This window comes from Hylobates moloch, unplaced genomic scaffold, assembly GCF_009828535.3.
Source record: "Hylobates moloch isolate HMO894 unplaced genomic scaffold, HMol_V3 SCAFFOLD_3, whole genome shotgun sequence".
Taxonomy (NCBI): Eukaryota; Metazoa; Chordata; class Mammalia; order Primates; family Hylobatidae; genus Hylobates; species Hylobates moloch.
In genome coordinates, this window is record NW_026652278.1 from 33,764,352 (window position 1) to 33,784,273 (window position 19,922).

At 43.8% G+C, this 19,922-nt stretch overlaps 1 protein-coding gene across 2 annotated transcripts in view; it reads left to right on the top strand.

Annotated features, from left to right (window-relative positions):
- Positions 1 to 19,922, top strand: part of DNMBP (dynamin binding protein) — a 129,702-nt gene that overhangs the window by 50,310 nt on the left and 59,470 nt on the right. For both annotated transcript variants that reach the window (XM_032180471.2, XM_058436107.1), the window contains one exon: positions 1,822 to 3,813. In XM_032180471.2, the coding sequence (XP_032036362.1) occupies positions 1,822 to 3,813 (1,992 nt within the window). The remainder of the gene's footprint in view (positions 1 to 1,821; positions 3,814 to 19,922) is intronic.

Below are 19,922 nucleotides of genomic sequence, written 5' to 3' on the forward strand. Positions count from 1 at the left end.
AGAAAATCCAGCCTTACACAAATATGCAATGGGAGACGGGAAAAGGTATTTTAATAGTCTTTTCAAATAATTGCAAATATTCATCGTTGACACTGCACCAAAATTCAACGATTGGTAATTTCTTATGAGTTAATTGCAGTGTGGGATCTGAAACTATGTTGGTGAACTTTCATAATATTACACTAAAATTCATTAATCTGTCTTGCTTTTGGAGTGTGAATCTTTTAGCCATGAATGATTTTATACCAGCATGCATTTGTCATTTGGGAAATATTGATTTAATTAGCTACTCAGTTATTCCAAATGTTGACCATTTCAACATACAATATGAAAAAATCATATTTGTTACTATCTCATCAGAAGAATCTTTAAATATGGGAAAGCTGCCAAGCCTGTGGTAGTAGATACAAGTTTTCCAAAATTCTGATTTTCTCTTGGAAGTTGGAATTTTATCATTGGCAACAAATACTGTCATTTGTTCTCCTTGATGTTTCAGACTCACTTTCATTTTGGAGGAAACATCTGCCAGATATCTAAGTCTGAATAAACATAGTTGTCTGTTATTCATTCTTGCACATAAAATGGTGTTATGTGAAAATAAACAGATGGTTCAGGCATGTAACTCAGTTACTCGTGCTTCTCCTCAGCCAGTAAAAGTGCTTTATGTGTAATTCCTGTATTGTCACACAGAATATTACAAGAGAATTGTTCTTAAGGGTTGAGATTTAACACAGTGCATAATTTGTATTGCTTCTTAACTGAAAATGGCTTTTTAAAAAACTGTGAGTACATGGTTATGAAGAATACAATGACCATACAGTGACTATTCGTGTAATTTGTGGCTACTGCCTTTGCTTATGAATTGCCAGCAATTTTTAATTAATTAATTTTTTTTTTGAGATGGAGTCTTGCTCTGTTGCCCAAGCTGGAGTGCAGTGGTGTGATCTCAGCTCACTGCGACCTCTGCCTTCTGAGTTTAATTTCTGCCTCAGCCTCCCGAATAGCTGGGACTACAGGCACGTGCCACCATGCTCGGCTAATTTTTGTATTTTTAATAGAGACGGGGTTTCACCATGTTGACCAGGCTGCTCTCGAACTCCTGACCTCAAGTGATCCACCTGCCTTGGCCTCCCAAAGTGCTCGGATTACAGGCATGAGCCATCGCGCCCAGCCATTTTATTTTTATTTTTGAAACAAGTGTTGCTCTGTCACCCAGACTGGAGCGTAGTGGTGAAATCACAGCTTACTGCAGCCTTGACCTCCTGGGTTCAAGCTATCCTCCCACCTCAGCCTCCTGAATAGCTGGGACTACAGGCATGAGCCACAAGGCACAGCTAATTTTTAAATTTATTGTAGAGACAAGGTCTTAACATGTTGCCCAGGCTGGTTTTGAACTCCTGGTCTCAAGCAATCCTCCTGCCTTGGCCTTCCCCAAAGTGCTCGGATTTCTGGTATAAGCCACCACACCGAGCTGGCCAGCAGTTTTAATCACCATTCCTTTTTCACAGAGATTACAAAAGTCAGCAGAATAAAATATGTAGATAAAGTCTTAGTGTTATTATGAGAATGGTTTTGACCTCACAGATTCTCTGCTAGGATCTCGGAGACCCACCCCTATGGTTCCATGGATCACTCTGAAAACTACAGTTTCATAGAACTGCTCCAATTCAATAAATTGTCAAAATTGTTCATGCTCCTAAAGCTCTAGGTGTATTTCCTTGAATTTGGTAGCTGTTTAAAATGAGAGGTTGCACTATTAGTCGTGATAATGTTCTGCTGGGTGATGACTGAGGTCACCATCTCTGCTCCTCTTTTCTTTAGGTGACCTGGTGATTCTCGATGGCATTCCCACTGCAGGCTGGCTGCAGGGCCGAAGCTGCTGGGGCGCACGGGGCTTCTTCCCATCTTCGTGTGTCCGCGAGCTCTGCCTCTCCTCACAGAGCCGGCAGTGGCACTCCCAGAGCGCCCTGTTTCAGATTCCGGCATATTCCATGGGACAAGCCCGGGCCCTGATGGGGCTTTCTGCTCAGCTGGATGAAGAGCTGGACTTCAGGGAAGGGGATGTGATCACCATTATTGGAGTTCCTGAACCAGGCTGGTTTGAAGGGGAGTTAGAGGGCCGAAGAGGCATTTTTCCAGAAGGTTTTGTAGAGCTCTTGGGGCCCTTGAGGACTGTGGATGAGTCGGTAAGTTCTGGAAATCAAGATGACTGCATTGTTAATGGTGAAGTAGATACCCCTGTAGGAGAAGAAGAGATAGGGCCAGATGAGGATGAGGAGGAGCCAGGGACCTACGGGGTCGCCCTGTACAGATTCCAAGCCCTGGAGCCAAATGAGCTGGATTTCGAGGTCGGGGATAAAATCCGAATTCTGGCGACCTTGGAAGATGGCTGGCTGGAAGGATCCCTGAAGGGCAGGACAGGCATCTTTCCTTACCGGTTTGTGAAATTATGTCCTGACACACGGGTGGAGGAAACCATGGCTCTGCCCCAGGAAGGCAACCTTGCCAGGATCCCGGAAACTTCTTTGGATTGTTTGGAGAACTCCTTAGGAGTAGAGGAACAAAGACACGAAACCGGTGACCATGAGGCCGAGGAGCCTGACTGCATTATTTCTGAAGCACCCACTTCTCCCCTCGGTCATCTGACTTCAGAGTATGATGCAGACAGAAACTCTTATCATGATGAGGACACCACAGGAGGGCCCCCGAGAAGCCCAGGCGTGGAGTGGGAAATGCCTCTTGCCACAGACTCTCCCACCTCTGACCCTTCAGAGGTAGTCAATGGTACTTCCTCCCAACCTCAGGTCCCTTTTCATCCCAACTTGCAGAAAAGCCAGTATTATTCTACAGTGGGAGGAAGCCACCTGCACTCAGAACAGTACCCTGACCTTCTTCCCCTAGAAGCAAGGACTAGAGACTATGCCAGCCTACCTCCCAAAAGAATGTATTCCCAGCTAAAAACTCTTCAGAAGCCAGTGCTCCCTCTTTACAGGGGCTCTTCTGTTTCAGCTTCAAGAGTAGTCAAACCCAGCCAATCGAGTCCTCAGCTCCACGGCCTAGCCAGTTATGCTAAAAAGCACCACATGTCCAGCGTTTACTCCGTCTCAGAGAGATTGGAGATGAAGCCTGGTCCGCAAGCCCAAGGGCTTGTTACGGAAGCAGCAACACATTCACAGGGAGACGGCAGCACTGACCTGGACTCGAAGCTGACACAACAGCTAATCGAGTTTGAGAAGAGCTTGGCAGCGCCCGGCACAGAGCCAGATAAAATTTTACGCCACTTTTCAATCATGGACTTTAACTCTGAGAAGGATATTGTCCGAGGTTCCTCAAAGTTAATCACCGAACAGGAGCTGCCGGAAAGGAGAAAGGCCCTAAGGCCACCGCCACCTCGTCCCTATACTCCAGTATCCACTTCTCCCCATTTGCTGGTTGACCAGAACCTAAAACCTGCACCACCCTTGGTGGTGCGACCCTCTCGCCCAGCTCCCCTGCCTCCCTCAGCACAGCAGAGAACAAATGCGGTATCCCCCAAGCTCCTATCTCGACACCGTCCTACCTGTGAGACCTTAGAAAAGGAGGGCCCCGGACATATGGGAAAGAGTCTGGACCAGACCTCCCCATGCCCCTTAGTGCTGGTGAGGATTGAGGAAATGGAGCAGGACTTGGATATGTACAGTAGAGCTCAAGAAGAGCTAAACCTCATGCTGGAGGAGAAGCAGGATGAATCATCAAGGGCAGAGACCCTCGAGGATCTCAAGTTCTGTGAAAGTAACATTGAAAGTTTGAATATGGAACTCCAGCAACTAAGAGGTAAGTGACGAGGAAATAATATATACCTGTTTCTTGACACTCACAAGTCCCAGAAACAGCCTACCCAGGCTTTTTAAGGATATGTTACCATCCTCGATGGACAAAAAATGATTTACATTTTCATTACCTAATTTCTTTTCTTTTTTTTTTTTCTTTTTTTGAGACAGAGTCTCGCTCTGTTGCCCAGGCTGGAATGCAGTGGCATGAACTTGGCTCACCGCTGCCTCCGCCTCCTGGGCTCAAGTGATTCTCCTGCCTCAGCCTCCCAAATGGCTGGGATTACAGACATGCGCCATCACCACACCTGGCTAATTTTTGTATTTTTAGTAGAGACAGGGTTTTGCCATGTTGCCAGGCTGGTCTTGAACTCCTGACCTCTGGTGATCCACCTGCCTTGGCCTCCCAAAGTGCTGGGATTACAGGCATGAGCCACCACGCCTGGCTTCTTTTTTTTTTTTGAGACAGAGCTTCGCTCTTGTTGCCCAGGCTGGAGTGCAATGACGCGATCTTGGCTCACCACAACGTCTGCCTCCCAGGTTCAAGCGATTCTCCTGCCTCAGCCTCCTGAGTAGCTGGGATTACAGGCATGCGCCACCATGCCTGACTAATTTTGTATTTTTAGTGGAGATGGGAATTCTCCATGTTGGTCAGGCTGGTCTCGAACTCCTGACCTCAGGTGATCCGCCCGCCTCAACCTCCCAAAGTGCTGGGATTACAGGCGTGAGCCACCGCACCCAGCCTCACTACCTAATTTCTTATTTCATCACCCTAGATAGGCTGTCTTGAGCCTCTGACTCTGCTTTGAGCCTATGACTGCTGCAGCCTCCTGACTTCATTTGCTTCTCAGATAAAGAATCTTAAACCTTGCCGGGTGTGGTGGCTCACACCTGTGATCCCAGCACTTCGGAAGGCTGCAGTGGGTGAATTGCTTGAGCCCAGGAGTTTGAGACCAGCCTGGGCAACAGGGCCAAACCCTGCTTCTACAAAAAAATACAAAAAATAATTAGCCAGGCATGGTGGTATATCCCGGTAGTCCCAGCTACTCGGGAGGCTGAGGTGGGAGGATTGCTTGCACCTGGGAGACAGAGGTTGCTGTGAGCAATGATCATGCCACTGCTCTCCAGCTTGGGCAACAGAGTGAGACCCTGTCTCCAAAAAAAAAAAATCTCATACCTCGGAGACACGTATCCCTCCGGGACATTTATGTCTCTTATTCTGCTATGGCATCCATAGCAGTGGTGCAGATGGGAAGTCCCTAAGTAGAACTTCCTTTAATCGGGCTCCACTAAGCACTAAAGACTTCCAGGTTAAGACTCATGAGAAAACTCCATCTTGTATCTTTGCTGTCCAGAGAGTAGATTTCTTTTTTTCCTTTTTTTTTTTTTTTTTTTTTGAGACAGAATCTTACTCTGTCACCCAGGCAGGAGTGTAGTGATGAGACCTTGGCTCACTGCAACCTGTGCCTCCCGGGTTCAAGTGATCTTATGCCTCAGCCTCCCAAATAGCTGGGATTACAGATGCATGCCACCACACCTGGCTAATTTTTCTATTTTTAGCAGAGATGGGGTTTTGCCACGTTGCCCAGGCTGGTCTCGAACTCCTGACCTCAAGTGATCCACCCACCTTGGCCTCCCAAAGTGCTGGGATACCATGTCTGGCCAAGGGAGTAGATTTTAATAATAGTAATAGCTAACACTTATTACCATATTAGTAATCATGTGTTAGAATTTGCCTACAGGAAGAATGTTCACAGCTACCCTAAAGGTACAGTGATAATTCATATGGCTACTCTATAGATGAGGAAACTAAGACATAGATATTGAGTAGGCTCAAGCCTGTAATACCAGCACTTTGGGAGGCTGAGATAGGAGGATCGCTAGAGCCCAGGAGTTCAAGAGCAGCCTGGGCAACATAGACCCTGTCTCTAAAAAAAAAAAAAAAAAAAAAAATTTAAATTAAATTTGAAAAGAGATTAAGTGATTTGCCAAGGGAGTTGGGATTTAAGCTTATGTTTCTAACAACTATAGTTCACTGCCTCCTACCTGGCACATTGAAAAATTCAAATTATTTCCCTTAATTTGGGAGTGATAAGCCTCTGGAGACTTCATTCATATTCACCAGACTCACAGGAGAAAAAATTTATAAATAGGAAGAGTACGAGAGGGAGGCAACCAACGGCAATTGGTCTAGGGCCCAAGAACGTGAATGCATGTCACTTTTGGCTTGTGTACCAGAGACCTTTGAACTTACGTGTCATCAGGAAAGTCAATAATAGAAAGCAACCCAGGGGGTCTAGGAATAGCAGGATACTAATAAGAGATAAAAGCAGAATGGTGATCCAGAGATCCTGGATCAAGATGGCAGACTGAGCACACATAGCTACCTCCCTCCCTTTCTACTTTAGGTCTATAAAAGTGAATGGAAATAATATAATTAAAAAATTCCAATAAAAAAGTATTATTGGAAATCAAGTAATCTTCTGAAAGATGGTATAGCAGAAAGAGAGGGAAACCTCTATTTAAAATATTCTCAGGAAAGGACTATTATGCATGTGGGCAGAGTTCTAAGGGAACTGCAGACTAAGAGATGCTGTGGTAGAAGGGGTCCTAGAGCACATTCAGTGTAATTGATTAGGGGATAGCTAGGGAGCCAGGTCGCTGGGTTGCTTGTACTGAACAGCAGGAGCATTTACCCTCAAGCTACAGCATGAAGTAGATGCTTAGACAAGTCCTCAAAAAGGTGTTCATTTAATATGAGTACCTGAGCTCTCAGGGGAATGCCAGATACCTTGATTTCAGAGTCCCTGAAAAAGAATTCTGAGGGAACCTTGGCTGGGTGTTACATTCCCAAAGCCCTAGCAAACTCCAGATTCTCCATCACTTTCTATACCTACAAGTTTCAAGATAAACCTGTAAACAATTCTTGCATTAGATACTGTATTAGTCCATTTTCACACTGCTGATAAAGACATACCAGAGACTGGGCAATTTACAAAATGAAGAGGTTTAATGGACTTAGAATTCCACATGGTTGTGGAGGCCTCACAATCATGGTGGAAGGCAAGGAGGAGCAAGTCACGTCTTACATGGATGGTAGCAGGCAAAGAGCGAGTTTGTGCAGGGAGACTCCCATTTTTCAAAACCATCAGATCTCATGAGACTTACTCTCACGAGAGCAGCACAGGAAAGACCTGCCCCCATGATTCAATTATCTCCCACCGGCTCCCTCCCACAACACATAAGAATTCAAGATGAGATTGGAGTGGGGACACAGCCAAACCATATCATTCCGCCTGGACCCTCCCAAATCTCATGTCCTCACATTTCAAAATTAATCATGCCTTCCCAACAGTCCCCCAAAGTCTTAACTCATTTCAGCATTAACTCAAAAGTCCACAGTTCAACGTCTCATCTGAGACAATGCAAGTCCCTTCTGCCTATGAGCTTGTAAAATCAAAAGCAAGTTAGTTACTTCCTAGAAACAATGGGGATACAGGCATTGGGTAAATACAGCCATTACAAATGGGAGAAATTGGCCAAAACAAAGGGGCTGCAGGCCCCATGGAAGTCTGAAATCCAGTGGGGCAGTCAAATCTTAAAGCTCCAGAATGATCTCCTTTGACTCCATGTCTCACAACTAGGTCACACCGATGCAAGAGGTGGGTTCCCATGGTGTTGGGCAGCTCTGCCCCTGTGGCTCTGCAGGGTACAGCCTCCCTCCTGGCTGCCTTCACGGGCTGATGTTGAGTGTCTGCGGCTTTTCCAGGCACATGGTGCAAACTGTTGGTGGATCTACCATTCTGGAGTCTGGAGGATTTTGGCCCTCTTCTCACAGCTCCACTAGGTGGTGCCCCAGTAGGGACTCTGTGTGGAGGCTCTGACCCCACATTTTCCTTCTGCACTGCCCCAGCAGAGGTTCTCCATGAGAGCCCTGCCCCTGCAGCAAACTTCTGCCTGGACATCCAGGCATTTCCATACATCCTTTGAAATCGAGGCAGAGGTTCCTGAACCTCAATTCTTGACTTATGTGCACCCGCAGGCTCAACACCACGTGGAAGCTGCCAAGGCTTGGGGCTTGCACCCTCTGAAGCCATGGCCTGAGTTCTACATTGACCCCTTTCAGCCATGGCTGGAGCAGCTGGAACACAGGGCACCAACTCCCTAGGCTGCACACAGCACGGTGACCCAGGAAACCACTCTTTCCTCCTAGGCCTCCGGGCCTGTGATGGGTGCAGTTGCCATGAAGACCTCTGACATGCCCTGGAGACATTTTCCCCATTGTCTTGGGGATTAACATTTGGCTGCTCTTACTTATGCAAGTTTCTGCAGCCAGTTTTTCTCTTCAGGAAATGGGATTTTCTTTTCTATCACATTGTCAGGCCGCAGATTTTTGGAACTTTTGTGCTCTGCATCCCTTATAAAACTGAATGCCTTCAACAGCACCCAAGTCACCTCTTGCATGCTTTGCTGCTTAGAAATTTTTTCTGCCAGATACCCTAAATCATCTCTCTCAAGTTCAAAGTTCCACAAATCTCTAGGGAAGGGGCAAAATGCTACCAGTCTCTTTGCTAAAACATAACAAGAGTCACTTTTGGTCCAGTTCCCAACAAGTTCCTCATCTCCTTCTGAGACCACCTCAGCCTGGATTTTATTGTCCATATCTTTATCAGCATTTTGGTCAAAGCCATTCAACAAGTCTCTAGGGAGTTCCAAACTTTTCCACATTTTCCTGTCTTCTTCTGAGCCCTCCAAATTGTTCCAGCCTCTGCCTGTTACCCAGTTCCAAAGTCAGTTCCACATTTCCGGGTATCTTTTCAGCAGTGCCCTACTTTACTGGTACCATTTTACTGTATTAGTCCATTTTCACACTGCTGATAAAGATATACCCAAGACTGGGCAATTTACAAAATAAAGAGGTTTAATGGACTTATAGTTCCATATGCTGGGGAGGCCTCACAATCATGGTGGAAGGCAAGGAGGAGCAAGTCACATCTTACGTGGATGGCAGCTGGCAAAGAGAGAGCTTGTGCGGGAAGACTCCCGTTTTTCAAAACATCTCTTGTGAGACTGATTAAGTCACGAGAACAGCACAGGAAAGACCTGCCCCCCATGATTCAATTACCTCCTACCAGGTCCATCCCACAACATGTAGGAATTCAAGATGGGATTTGGGTGGGGACACAGCTAAACCATATCAGATATATAGGTGGGAGAATAAAAGACTCCCAAATTTCAGGTAGCAGGAATTTCCCAATAATGGTACTTTTTAGAATTAATAGTGTTCATGGAAAATGTTATGTCTTCTGTGCTTAAGAACACTTCAGTGTTTTTATTTTTATTTTTTGTGTGTGCAGTGTTTTTAAATGGGTAAATGGACCAGTGCTACATAAAACTGGTGTTCTTTTTTATTCACCCAGACCTTCATTTTCAGAATTAGTTTATTCAGCAAGTGTTCTGACTTTTTTAACAAATTGCAGTTTAGTACTGTGAAAGACTTAATGTGGGTGTAGTCTATTTCAGAAAGACTTTGTAAAATTTGAATCCACCAAATACAGTATTGGGTATGTTAATGTTGATTTGATTGATTTCTCAAAAGGTGTTTTGATAATATCTATTGCTAATATGATAAAATTACTTATTCCTTGCAGTAACAGCCAATTTCTCATAAGGTCATTTTTTTTCTGTCTTCATAAAAGGTGTATCCAACAATATAAGCTATCCCTCAAGAGGTGGAAATTAACCAGTTTGAGCACCAGGCATTACTCCTCTAATCTGGTTCTGTATAAGTTATAATTTTAAAATGTAAGGCCTAAGATTTAAAGAACTTTCAATACAGCATTTATCTAATTCTGATCAATATTATATTTAGTTGTTAATATGCTTACTGAGAAGACAGGTTTTATCTATTATTCAGTGTGTCATTTCCCACACACCTGGTATAATGTTCTATACATAGTAGGGACTCAACTACCTAATGAAGGGAGTTGAGTTTAACTGAATGGATTTGAATTGAATTGCCTGCTCTACCTCCCAGAGCTTTCAGAGATCTCCTACTTCTGTTGTTACTTTGAACTGGTCTACTTGGGACCTGGTAACTGTCAGTGCAGAGATGCCAGGCCCCTTGTCAGACCAGTGCTGTGCCAGACCCACAGTGAGGTTTTTAGTGTAGCTACTGCCTCTTCTGAAAACTCTGCATTTATTTGTTTGTTTGTTTGTTTGTTTATTTATTTATTTTTGAGATGGAGTCTCACTCTCGTTGCCCAGACTGCAGTGCAATGGCACGATCTCGGCTCACTGCAATTTCCGCCTCCCAGGTTCAAGTGATTCTTCTGCCTCAGCCTCCCGAGTAGCTGGGATTACAGGTGCCCACCACCACGCCTGGCTAATTTTTGTATTTTTAGTAGAGATGGGGTTTCACCATGTTGGCCAGCCTGGTCTCGAACTCCTGACCTTGTGATCCGCCTGCCTTGGCCTCCCAAAGTGCTGGGATTACAGATGTGAGCCATCATGCCCGGCCTTGGTTTTTATTTTCTTTCCCTATGATAAGCATAGCTGTTTTATAGTCTATGTATGATTCCAAGATATTCAGTCTTAGTGGGACTGTTTTTGATGTCACGTGGGTTCTCATTCTTGTGGTCTAGGCTCTTTGTGTGTCTGGTTATCTTACTGTGTGCTGATCATAGTATTTGGAAAATCTTAAGACTTGAGGTGAAGACACCTGAACTCTAGAAGGAATTTGCATTTGTTTCTGTCAGTTGTTTGTAGTCAACTAATGTTTTCAAATTCCTGAAGGATAGTAATATTTGAGATTCAGGAGTAAGAAGTTGGAATTCCTAAATTATAACCTTGTATTTTAAAAAACTTTTACTTACTACACATTCTTGAATAGTAGTAGAGATCATAATCAAAGGTGACAAGTTTTCCTGTGTTGGTATTACACTAACATTTTCAGAGGTTTTATATTTGTGTATGATAAATGCATGGTTTGTTGTTGTGAGCCACAATGTCGTGATATGATTGTATATTTTAATAACATAAAAATATTCTCTACCTGATAATAGACTTTTTTAAACCACTAGTTTTTTGTAAGAGCCGTTTTAGATTAACAGCAACATTGAAAGGAAGGTACAGAGATTTCCCATATCCCGTGCCCCCACACATACATAGCTTCCCCATCATCAACATCGTAAAAACATTCTTAAATTTCATTTTTAAATAATTTTAGATTTATAGAAAGCTGCAAAAATAAGAGCTTCCATATACTTCGCTTAGCTTCTCCTAACCTTAATATCTTACACACCTATAGAAGATTTATAAAATCAGAAAATTAATGTGATAATATAAAACATTAAAAGAAGAACATTAGTACAAGATAAATGTCAAAAACCATTTAAAAATTGAAAGACCACAAATATTTAGTATTTTAAATTACTCTTAAAATAGAATTTTATTTTAACTTTTAAATGTTAGATTCAGGGAGTACATGTGCAGATTTGTTACAAGGGTATATTGCATAATGCTGAGATTTGGGCTTCAATTGATCCCATCACCTGTGTAAGAGAGCATAGTACCTAATAGGCAGCTTTTCAACCTTTGCCTCCCTCCCTCCCTCCATTGTCCTGTGGTCCTCAGTGTCTGTTGTTCCTATCTTTATGTCCATGTGTACCCAGTATGTAGCTCCCACTTGTAAGTGAAAACACGCGATATTTGGTTTTCTGCTTCAGCCTTAATTTTCTTAGGATGCAGGCCTCCAGCTGCATCCATGTTGCTGCAAAGGACATGATTTCATTCTATTTTGTGGCTACATACTATTTCATGGTGTATATACACCAGTTTTTTTTGAGACGGAGTCTTACTCTGTCGCCCAGGCTGGAGTGCAGTGGCGCAATCTCGGCTCACTGCAAGCTCCGCCTCCCAGGTTCCCGCCATTCTCCTGCCTCAGCCTCTCCGAGTAGCTGGGACTACAGGCGCCCGCCACCACGCCCGGCTAATTTTTTTGTATTTTTAGTAGAGACAGGGTTTCACCGTGGTCTCGATCTCCTGACCTCGTGATCCGCCCGCCTCGGCCTCCCAAAGTGCTGGGATTACAAGCGTGAGCCACCGTGCCCGGCCACCAGGATTTCTTTATCCAGTCCACTGTTGATAGGCACCTAAGTTGATTTCATGTCTTTGCTATAGTGAATAGTGCTGGAGTCAACTGAGTGCAGGTGTGTTTTTGGTAGAAGAATTTTCCTTTGGGCATATACGCAATACTGGGATTGCTAGGTCGAATGGTAGTTCTACTTTTAGCCCCTTAAGAAATCTCCTTGTAATCCCAGCACTTTGGGAGTCCGAGGCGGGTGGATCACGAGGTCAGGAGATCGAGACCACGGTGAAACCCCGTCTCTACTAAAAATACAAAAAAATTAGCCGGGCGTGGTGGTGGGCGCCTGTAGTCCCAGCTACTCGGAGAGGCTGAGGCAGGAGAATGGCGTGAACCCGGGAGGCGGAGCTTGCAGTGAGCCGAGATCGCGCCACTGCACTCCAGCCTGGGCAACAGAGCGAGACTCCGTCTCAAAAAAAAAAAAAAAAAAAAAAAAGAAATCTCCAAACTGCTTTCCACAGGGGCTGAACTAATTTACATTCCCACTAACAGTGTATAAGTGTTCCCTTTTCTCTACAACCATGCCAACATATCTGTTATTTTTTAACTTTAATACCCCTTCTGACTGGTGTGAGATGGTTTCTCATTGTGGTTTTGAGTTGCACTTCTCTGATGATTAGTGATGTTAAGCATTTCTTTCATATATTTGTTGGCCACTTGTATGTCTTCTTTTGAGAAGGGTCAGTTCATGTCCTGTGCCCAGTGTTTAATGGGGTTGATTTTTCTTGTTAAGTTCCTTATAAATTCTAGATGTTAGGCCTTTGTTGGATGCATAGTTTACACACAGTTTTTCCCAGTCTGTTGGTTTTCTGTTTACTCTGTTGATAGTTTGTTTTACTGTACAGAAGCTCTTTAGTTTAATTGGGTTCCAGTTGTCAATTTTTGTTTTTGTTGCAGGTTGCCTAAGCCAATGTCTAGAAGAGTGTTAACTAGGTTTTATTCAAGGATTTGTGTAGTTTGAGGCCTTACATTTAAGTCTTTAATCCATCTTGAGTTAATTTTTGTATATGGTGAGAGATGGAAGTCCAGTTTCATTCTTCTGCGTATGGTTAGTTTTTCCAGTACCATTTATTGTATAGAGAATTCTTTCTCCATTGCTTATTTTGGTCAACTTTGTTGAAGATTACTGGGTTGTAGGTGTGCAGCTCTATTTCTGGATTTTCTATTCTGTTCCATCGGTTTACATGCCTTTAAATAGTATGATAAATACACAGAGCATTAGTTGCTCTATCTGATAGTGTTGATCTTTGTTTTGTGACTAATATTTCATGCATCAAAAAGAGGTTTTCATTTTATGTTGATGTTGGTGGAATTGTTAAGTGTGTATTCAAAAGCATTTCCGGAGCTGGGCTCAGTGGCTCATGCCTATAATCCCAGCACTCTGGGAGGCCGAGGCGGGTGGATGACTTGAGGTCAGGAGTTTGAGACCAGCTTGGCCAACATGGTGAAACCCCATCTCTACGAAAAATACAAAAAATTAGCAGGGCATAGTGGTGTCCACCTGTAATCTCAGCTACTTGGGAGACTGGGGCAGGAGAATGGCTCAAACCCAATAGGTGGAGGTTGCAGTGAGCCAAGATCGCGCCACTGCACTACAGCCTGGACGACAGAGCGAGACTCTGTCTCAATTAAAAAAAAAGAAAGAAAGAAAAAGCATTTCTGGGTAGGGCTGTTCGGGTGTGTGTTGTCTCATGAAAGCTCATTTTCTTTTTTAATGTTGAAAACATTTTGTCTGCTTGTTCTGATTTTGGCTTTGCCATTGAAATTGATATTGCTTGTGCTAATTCAGATTTTAGATATGTTCCTGATTTTGTGTAGGGATATTTCACAACAATATTCACATCCTTTCTTTTGCCTTTCTTCTGTTAAAACATTTATAGAGAACTATTTAGCAAATATGATGCAGTGGAAAACACTGGACAAACATTACTGGGTGGTATTCAAATAATGGAACATTTGCCTCTCTGAGCAAGATTTAGCACTATACAGAATCATGTGTCAGAATTGCTAATTTAAGGACTTTGTTTGCAAAACTTTATTTCTTAGACTACCCTTATAAGATCTGTATAAAGCATACTATACAAGTAAGCTTATTAATCTTTATTTTATTTTTAAGAATGACTCACTGTTGGCAACACACAGGGCCATGAACACAACTCTTCTAAACACACGTATTACATAGCAACAACTATGAGCAAAGCTAACTGATTAGACCCTGGCCCTCCTACTCACTCTTGTCCTCGTTCCCAGAAATGTCACCTTTAACATTTTACTCTGCGTGCCAGTATGCTCTTGCATCAACTTGACATTGGTGGATTTCTTTAAACTCTTAATGTCTCTGCCTTTATTGTTAGGCTTTATTCTCCCAGGAGAATCCTAGTACCTTCTTTCATTTTCTAGAGTTCTCAGCTGATTTTTTTTTTTTTTTATTTAGAAAGACATATAAATTTCCTAAGAAATGCTGAGAAGGAATTTCCACATGGAAACAAACACTAGTCATTCTCAGCCCAGGTCCAACTTAAACCAATTTCAAGGCTCAGTGTACCTTGTACCTTGGATGACCAAGGTGTTGGAACTCAGCTGTAATTTAGCAAGAGGGCTGGCCCAATTCTGATTTACCCTCGGGAGTTCTTTAGGATCTTAGCTTATTACAGAAAAGGTCTCCTTTTAGATTTCTATTTTAAAGATTTTTTTTTTTTTCTATGAGAGACTGATCCAAATAACGTAGACTTCAATTATTGGAAATAAAAAGTCCAGTATTAGTTTTAGATAAGCCAGTCTTTGGCTGTAACTGAGAATTAGGAGTTTTAAATTTGGAATTATTGTCTAGAGTCAGGGTAGAATACTAGACAGTATTTGTGATTGCTGTGTGTTGGGGAATGAAACATCATTTTGTGGGCTTCCATGTGGTATTCAGGTCAATCACTCATTCATCCAGGAAATACTCATTTATTTTTACCATGGGCCAGGCACTGTGCTGAGGGCTGGGTACATAGCGATGAACATTATAGATGTGCTCGCTGGTCTCAAGGAGCTTCCAGTCAAATGAGTTGCTAATTAACAAGTTAAGGTTTAGATCTCAAGCACATTACCTTCAAGTCTGAACAGGTTGACTTGCAAAGCAGTAGAAACATTAAGAGTTAGTTCTCAGACTTTCAGGTTTCCCAGTACATATTATTTTTAGAAGCTCTGATCAGGACTACCTAGTGCTACCCTATCTCTAGGTGAGGTTCACACACCTGAATTTGAAAAGAGGTTGTGCATTCATTTCTTTATTTAGTGTATATTTCTTGAGCACACACGATGAGCCAGGCACTGGCTACACGTTGATGAATTTTAAAAAGCATAGTCATATTATCATTCATATTTATGTGTGTTTGAAACCCCAGTGATCGTATTGATATTGACCTCTATAGCTAATTATGCTCTTTCCTGCTGCCTTGGAATCATGACCAATGGCCACTTTCTGTGTGGGTCAGTTCTGGAACCCCATTGTTCTAAATCGGTGCAGTGGATGCCAAACTACAGAGCGAGTCAGGAACCTTGCTCCTAAACTTTCCTCTTTCTGGCCTTTAAGGTAATGTCAAAGGAACGTTGACCAGAGACTCTAAAAGTAATTTTCAGCTGATGTCTGTTGGAAATTAAATCAGAACATGTTTTTCAGGAAAATAATATTTCCCCAGTCTACTGGGTAGCATCTAAGATGCACTAAAGACAGCCAGTAGATTAACAAGCTGGAGAATGACTGATATGGAACAATAACATCTTTATACTAAAGTGATACATAATATTCTAGACAGATTTTTAAAATTTTAAAGTGTAACTGTTTTATATGCAGAAGCAATTTGTCATTCTGCAGCCTCCTTGGAATCCCTTAGGTATAAGAATTATTTCTCAGCCAGGCATGGTGGCTCATACCTATGTGTGGTGGTTCATGCCTCTCAGCACTTTGGGAGGCCAAGGTAGGAGGATTGCTTCAAGACCAGCCCAGGCAACATGGTGAGACCTCGTTCCTAAAAAAAAAATACAAAAATAGCTGGATGTGGTGGTGTACACCTGTAGTTCCAGCTACTAGGGAGACTGAGGTGGGAGGATTGGGTGAGCCCAGGGGGCCGAGGCTGCAGTGAGCTGTCATCATGTCATTGCACTCCACACTCCAGTCTGGGTGACAGAGTGAAACTGTCTCAAAAAAGAAAAACAAACAAAAAAACCACACACACACAAGAATTCCTTCTCAAACTACTAAGAGATAATAGAATTAAATAGCCAAATCATTGTGTTTTTTTTTGTTGGTTTTTTTTTTTTTTTGAGACAGAGTCTCGCTCTTGTCACCCAGGCTGGAGTGTAGTGGTGCAATCTCAGCTAACTGCAACCTCTGCCTCCCAGGTTCAAGCGATTCTTCTGCCTCAGCCTCCTAAGTAACTGAGATTACAGGTGCCCGCCACCATGCCCAGCTAATTTTTGTATTTTTAGTAGAGATGGGGCTTTGCCATGTTGTCCAGGCTAGTCTCGAACACCTGACCTCAGGTGATCCACCCGCCTCAGCCTCCCAAAGTGCTGGGATTACAGGCATAAGCCACCACACCCGACCCATTCTGTGGTCTTTCAAGATAATGAAAGTTTATGTAAAGGAAATAATAATCTTTCTTTCCAGGTTTTCAGTACCTAGGAAAAAAGCAAGTATCTTCAACTTGTATAACATCTGGTTGAGGGTGTTGGCTCAGTAAAAATGAGCTCAGAGTTACTTCTAAAGGATTTTATCCTAGTATAAGACAGCAGCCATCATCAGAACCCATTAATAGGCTATGTTAAGTCAGGAGAGAAACTAGTTTCTCATTTTAGGATGGATGGTTGAATGTATGTCAAGAAATGTAGCTTAGAATGGTGAACTGAGGTATAATTGACCTGTGAGTCACTGTTCTTAACAGTTTGTAGGATGGCCTTGTGAACATTTCCGCACTCTCAGCTCCAGGCACAGGGTGGAGAAGCTGGAATGCATCGAGGTACTTAAGTATCGGTTTCAGATTTCACTGAGGCTTTGCAGCACGGTACAGGAAAATAATTCACCTTCAGATAGCCTGAGACCCTGAGTTGTGAGCGTTCCCACCATCACACCCCTACCTGAGCTGCTTGCTGCCTTCTTTTACTGTTCACTTTACCAGATGTAATAAGACCCAAAAGACAGGGCAGTCATCAGTCAACCAGTATGATTGAGCTCCCACTGTATTCCAGGCAGTGCTCTTGAGTCACAGTAGCAATCTCTGCCCTCATGGGAAGAGACAAGCAATAAGTAAGTAAAAGTCTAAGTATATTTTTTTGCCTTTTTGTCAGAAGGGAAAACAATCTATGGAGAAAAGAAATCAGAGAAAACCTTCTGAAAAATAATGTTTGAGTAAGATTGTTGGGGGCCAGCCAAACCATTTCTGGGGGTGGGATGCATCGTTCCAGACAGATAAGACAGCAAGCACGAGAGTGTGTTAGGTGTTTGAGGAAAAGCAAGGAGACCGGTTCAGCTAGAGCAACGGCACAGTTGTAGTTCATCATTTAGGGTAAGAAGAGAAGTTACTGGAAGGTTTTGAGCAGGGGAATAATATGACCTGACCTACAATTTAACAGAATAGACAGAAGAGACACAGGGCAGAGGCTGAGAGACCAGTTAGGAGGCCACTGCAGTGACCTAGGCAAGGGATGGATGCCAGCAGCTTGGACCAGGATGGCAGCAGTGGGGATGATGAGAGGTGCTCAGCTCTCAGCATATTTTGAATTAGAGCCAGTAGGACTTGCTGGTGGATTAGATGTGAGGTATAAGAGATTGAGAAGGCCGGGCGCGGTGGCTCACGCTTGTAATCCCAGCACTTTGGGAGGCTAAGACGGGCGGATCACGAGGTCAGGAGGTCGAGACCACAGTGAAACCCCGTCTCTACTAAAAATACAAAAAATTAGCCAGGCGTGGTGGCAGGCGCCTGTAGTCTCAGCTACTCGGAGAAGCTGAGGCAGGAGAATGGCGTGAACCCGGGAGGCGGAGCTTGCAGCGAGCCGAGATTGCGCCACTGCACTCCAGCCTGGGTGACAGAGCGAGACTCCGTCTCAAAAAAAAAAAAAAAAAGAGATTGAGAAGAGGCCAGGCGTGGTGGCTCATGCCTGTAATCCCAGCACTTTGGGAGGCCGAGGTGGGCGGATCACCTGAGGTCAGGAGTTCGAGACCAGCCTGACCAACATGGAGAAACCCCGTCTCTACTAAAAATACAAAATTAGCCGGGCGTGGTGGCACATGCCTGTAATCCCAGCTACTAGGGAGGCTGAGGCAGGAGAATCGCTTGAATCTGGGAGGCGGAGGTTACGGTGAGCCGAGATTGTGCCATTGCACTCCAGCCTGGGCAACAAGAGTGAAACTTCATCTCAAAAAAAAAAAAAAAAAAAAAAATTGAGAAGAGTCAAGGGTAACCCTGAGGGGTAACCCTGAGGTTAGGCAACTGGAAGAATTAGAGTTGCAAGTAGCAACCACATTTCTGGTCATATCAATACTTCTTGAATTCCTGCTGTGTGCCAGGTAATTGGGCGTATAGGAGAATAAGATCTAGAACTTAGCCCTGGGGCATTCCAGTCTTTAGGAATATGGAAGGCAAGGGAGATGGGCCAGCAAAGAAGGGGCAACCAGCCAAGGAGAAGGAAAGCCAAATGGAAAAACGGTTTCACGAAGGGGCAAGTGATGCCAGGCATGGTGGCTCACGCCTGTAATCCAGCACTTTGGGAAGCCGAGGCGGGCAGAGCACTTGAGGTCAGGAGTTTGCGACCATCCTGACCAATATGGTGAAACTCTGTCACTACTAAAAACACAAAAATTAGCCAGGCTTGGTGGCGGGTGCCTGTAATCCCAGCCACTCGGAAGGCTGAGGCAAGAGAATCACTTGAACATGGGAGGTGGAGGTTGCAATGAGCCAAGATCACGCCACCGTACTCCAGCCTGGGTGAAAAAGTTAGACTCTGTCTCAAAAAAAGAAAGGGCAAGTTACAGGATCAGAAGCTGCCGAAAGGCCAAGTAGGGTGAAGTCTCCAAAATGACCGTGGGATTTAGTGACCTTGTCAAGAACAGTTTCACTGAAGGGATGATGTTGGAATGCAAGCCCTATTGGAATGGATTCAAGAGAAAATGAGAGGTAAGGAAGAGAGGCATTGGGCATTTCGTGTGTTCAAAAGTCTTTTGAAGAGTTTTGCTATAAAAGAAAGCAAAAAAACAGTAGTGGCAGCAGGGGACGTTGGATTGAGGTGCCAGCGGAAGTTGTTTGTAAGATGAGAAACAGCACGTGTTCATAAGCTCACAGGACTGATCCACTAGAATGGGCACATTGAAGAAGCAGGGAGAGGGGGCCTCACTGCTGTTAGATAGTGAGTGGTCAGGAGGGGAGGGGTCCGGCAAGCCAACAGAGAGATTGGCCTGGGATCAGAGCAGGGACACTTCCTCCATTGTTAAAGGAGGGAGGCAGAGCGTTTGGGTGCACAGGCAGGTAGCAGGGTAGGTTTGATGGTGAAAAGGTGAAGAAACAAGCCTAGAGAGATTAAATAACCTCCCCAAGATTATATAGCTAGTAAGTGGCCAAGTCAGGATTTAAGTCCAGGGCTATCAAAGCCCGTGCACTTAACCTCTAAGCTAGATTACCTTCTACCTAGCATCTAGCATGTGCCAAATAAATGCTACATGCATTGATTCATTAAACATTTAAATACCTACTGTGTACCCCATTGAAATCACCCAATGGGTTCTTCCTGCCCACTGCACAAACAAAACCAATTCACTGAGGCCATTGTATGAAGAAAGAGTGATTGACATGCAGCTGGCCACTCCATGTGGGAGATGGAGTTATTACTCAAATCAGTCTAAAAAAATGCAGAGGTTTTTCCAGGGTGGTTTAGTGGCTAGGGGCTAGGGGAATGGGTGCTGCTGATTGGTTGGGGATGCAACCATAGGG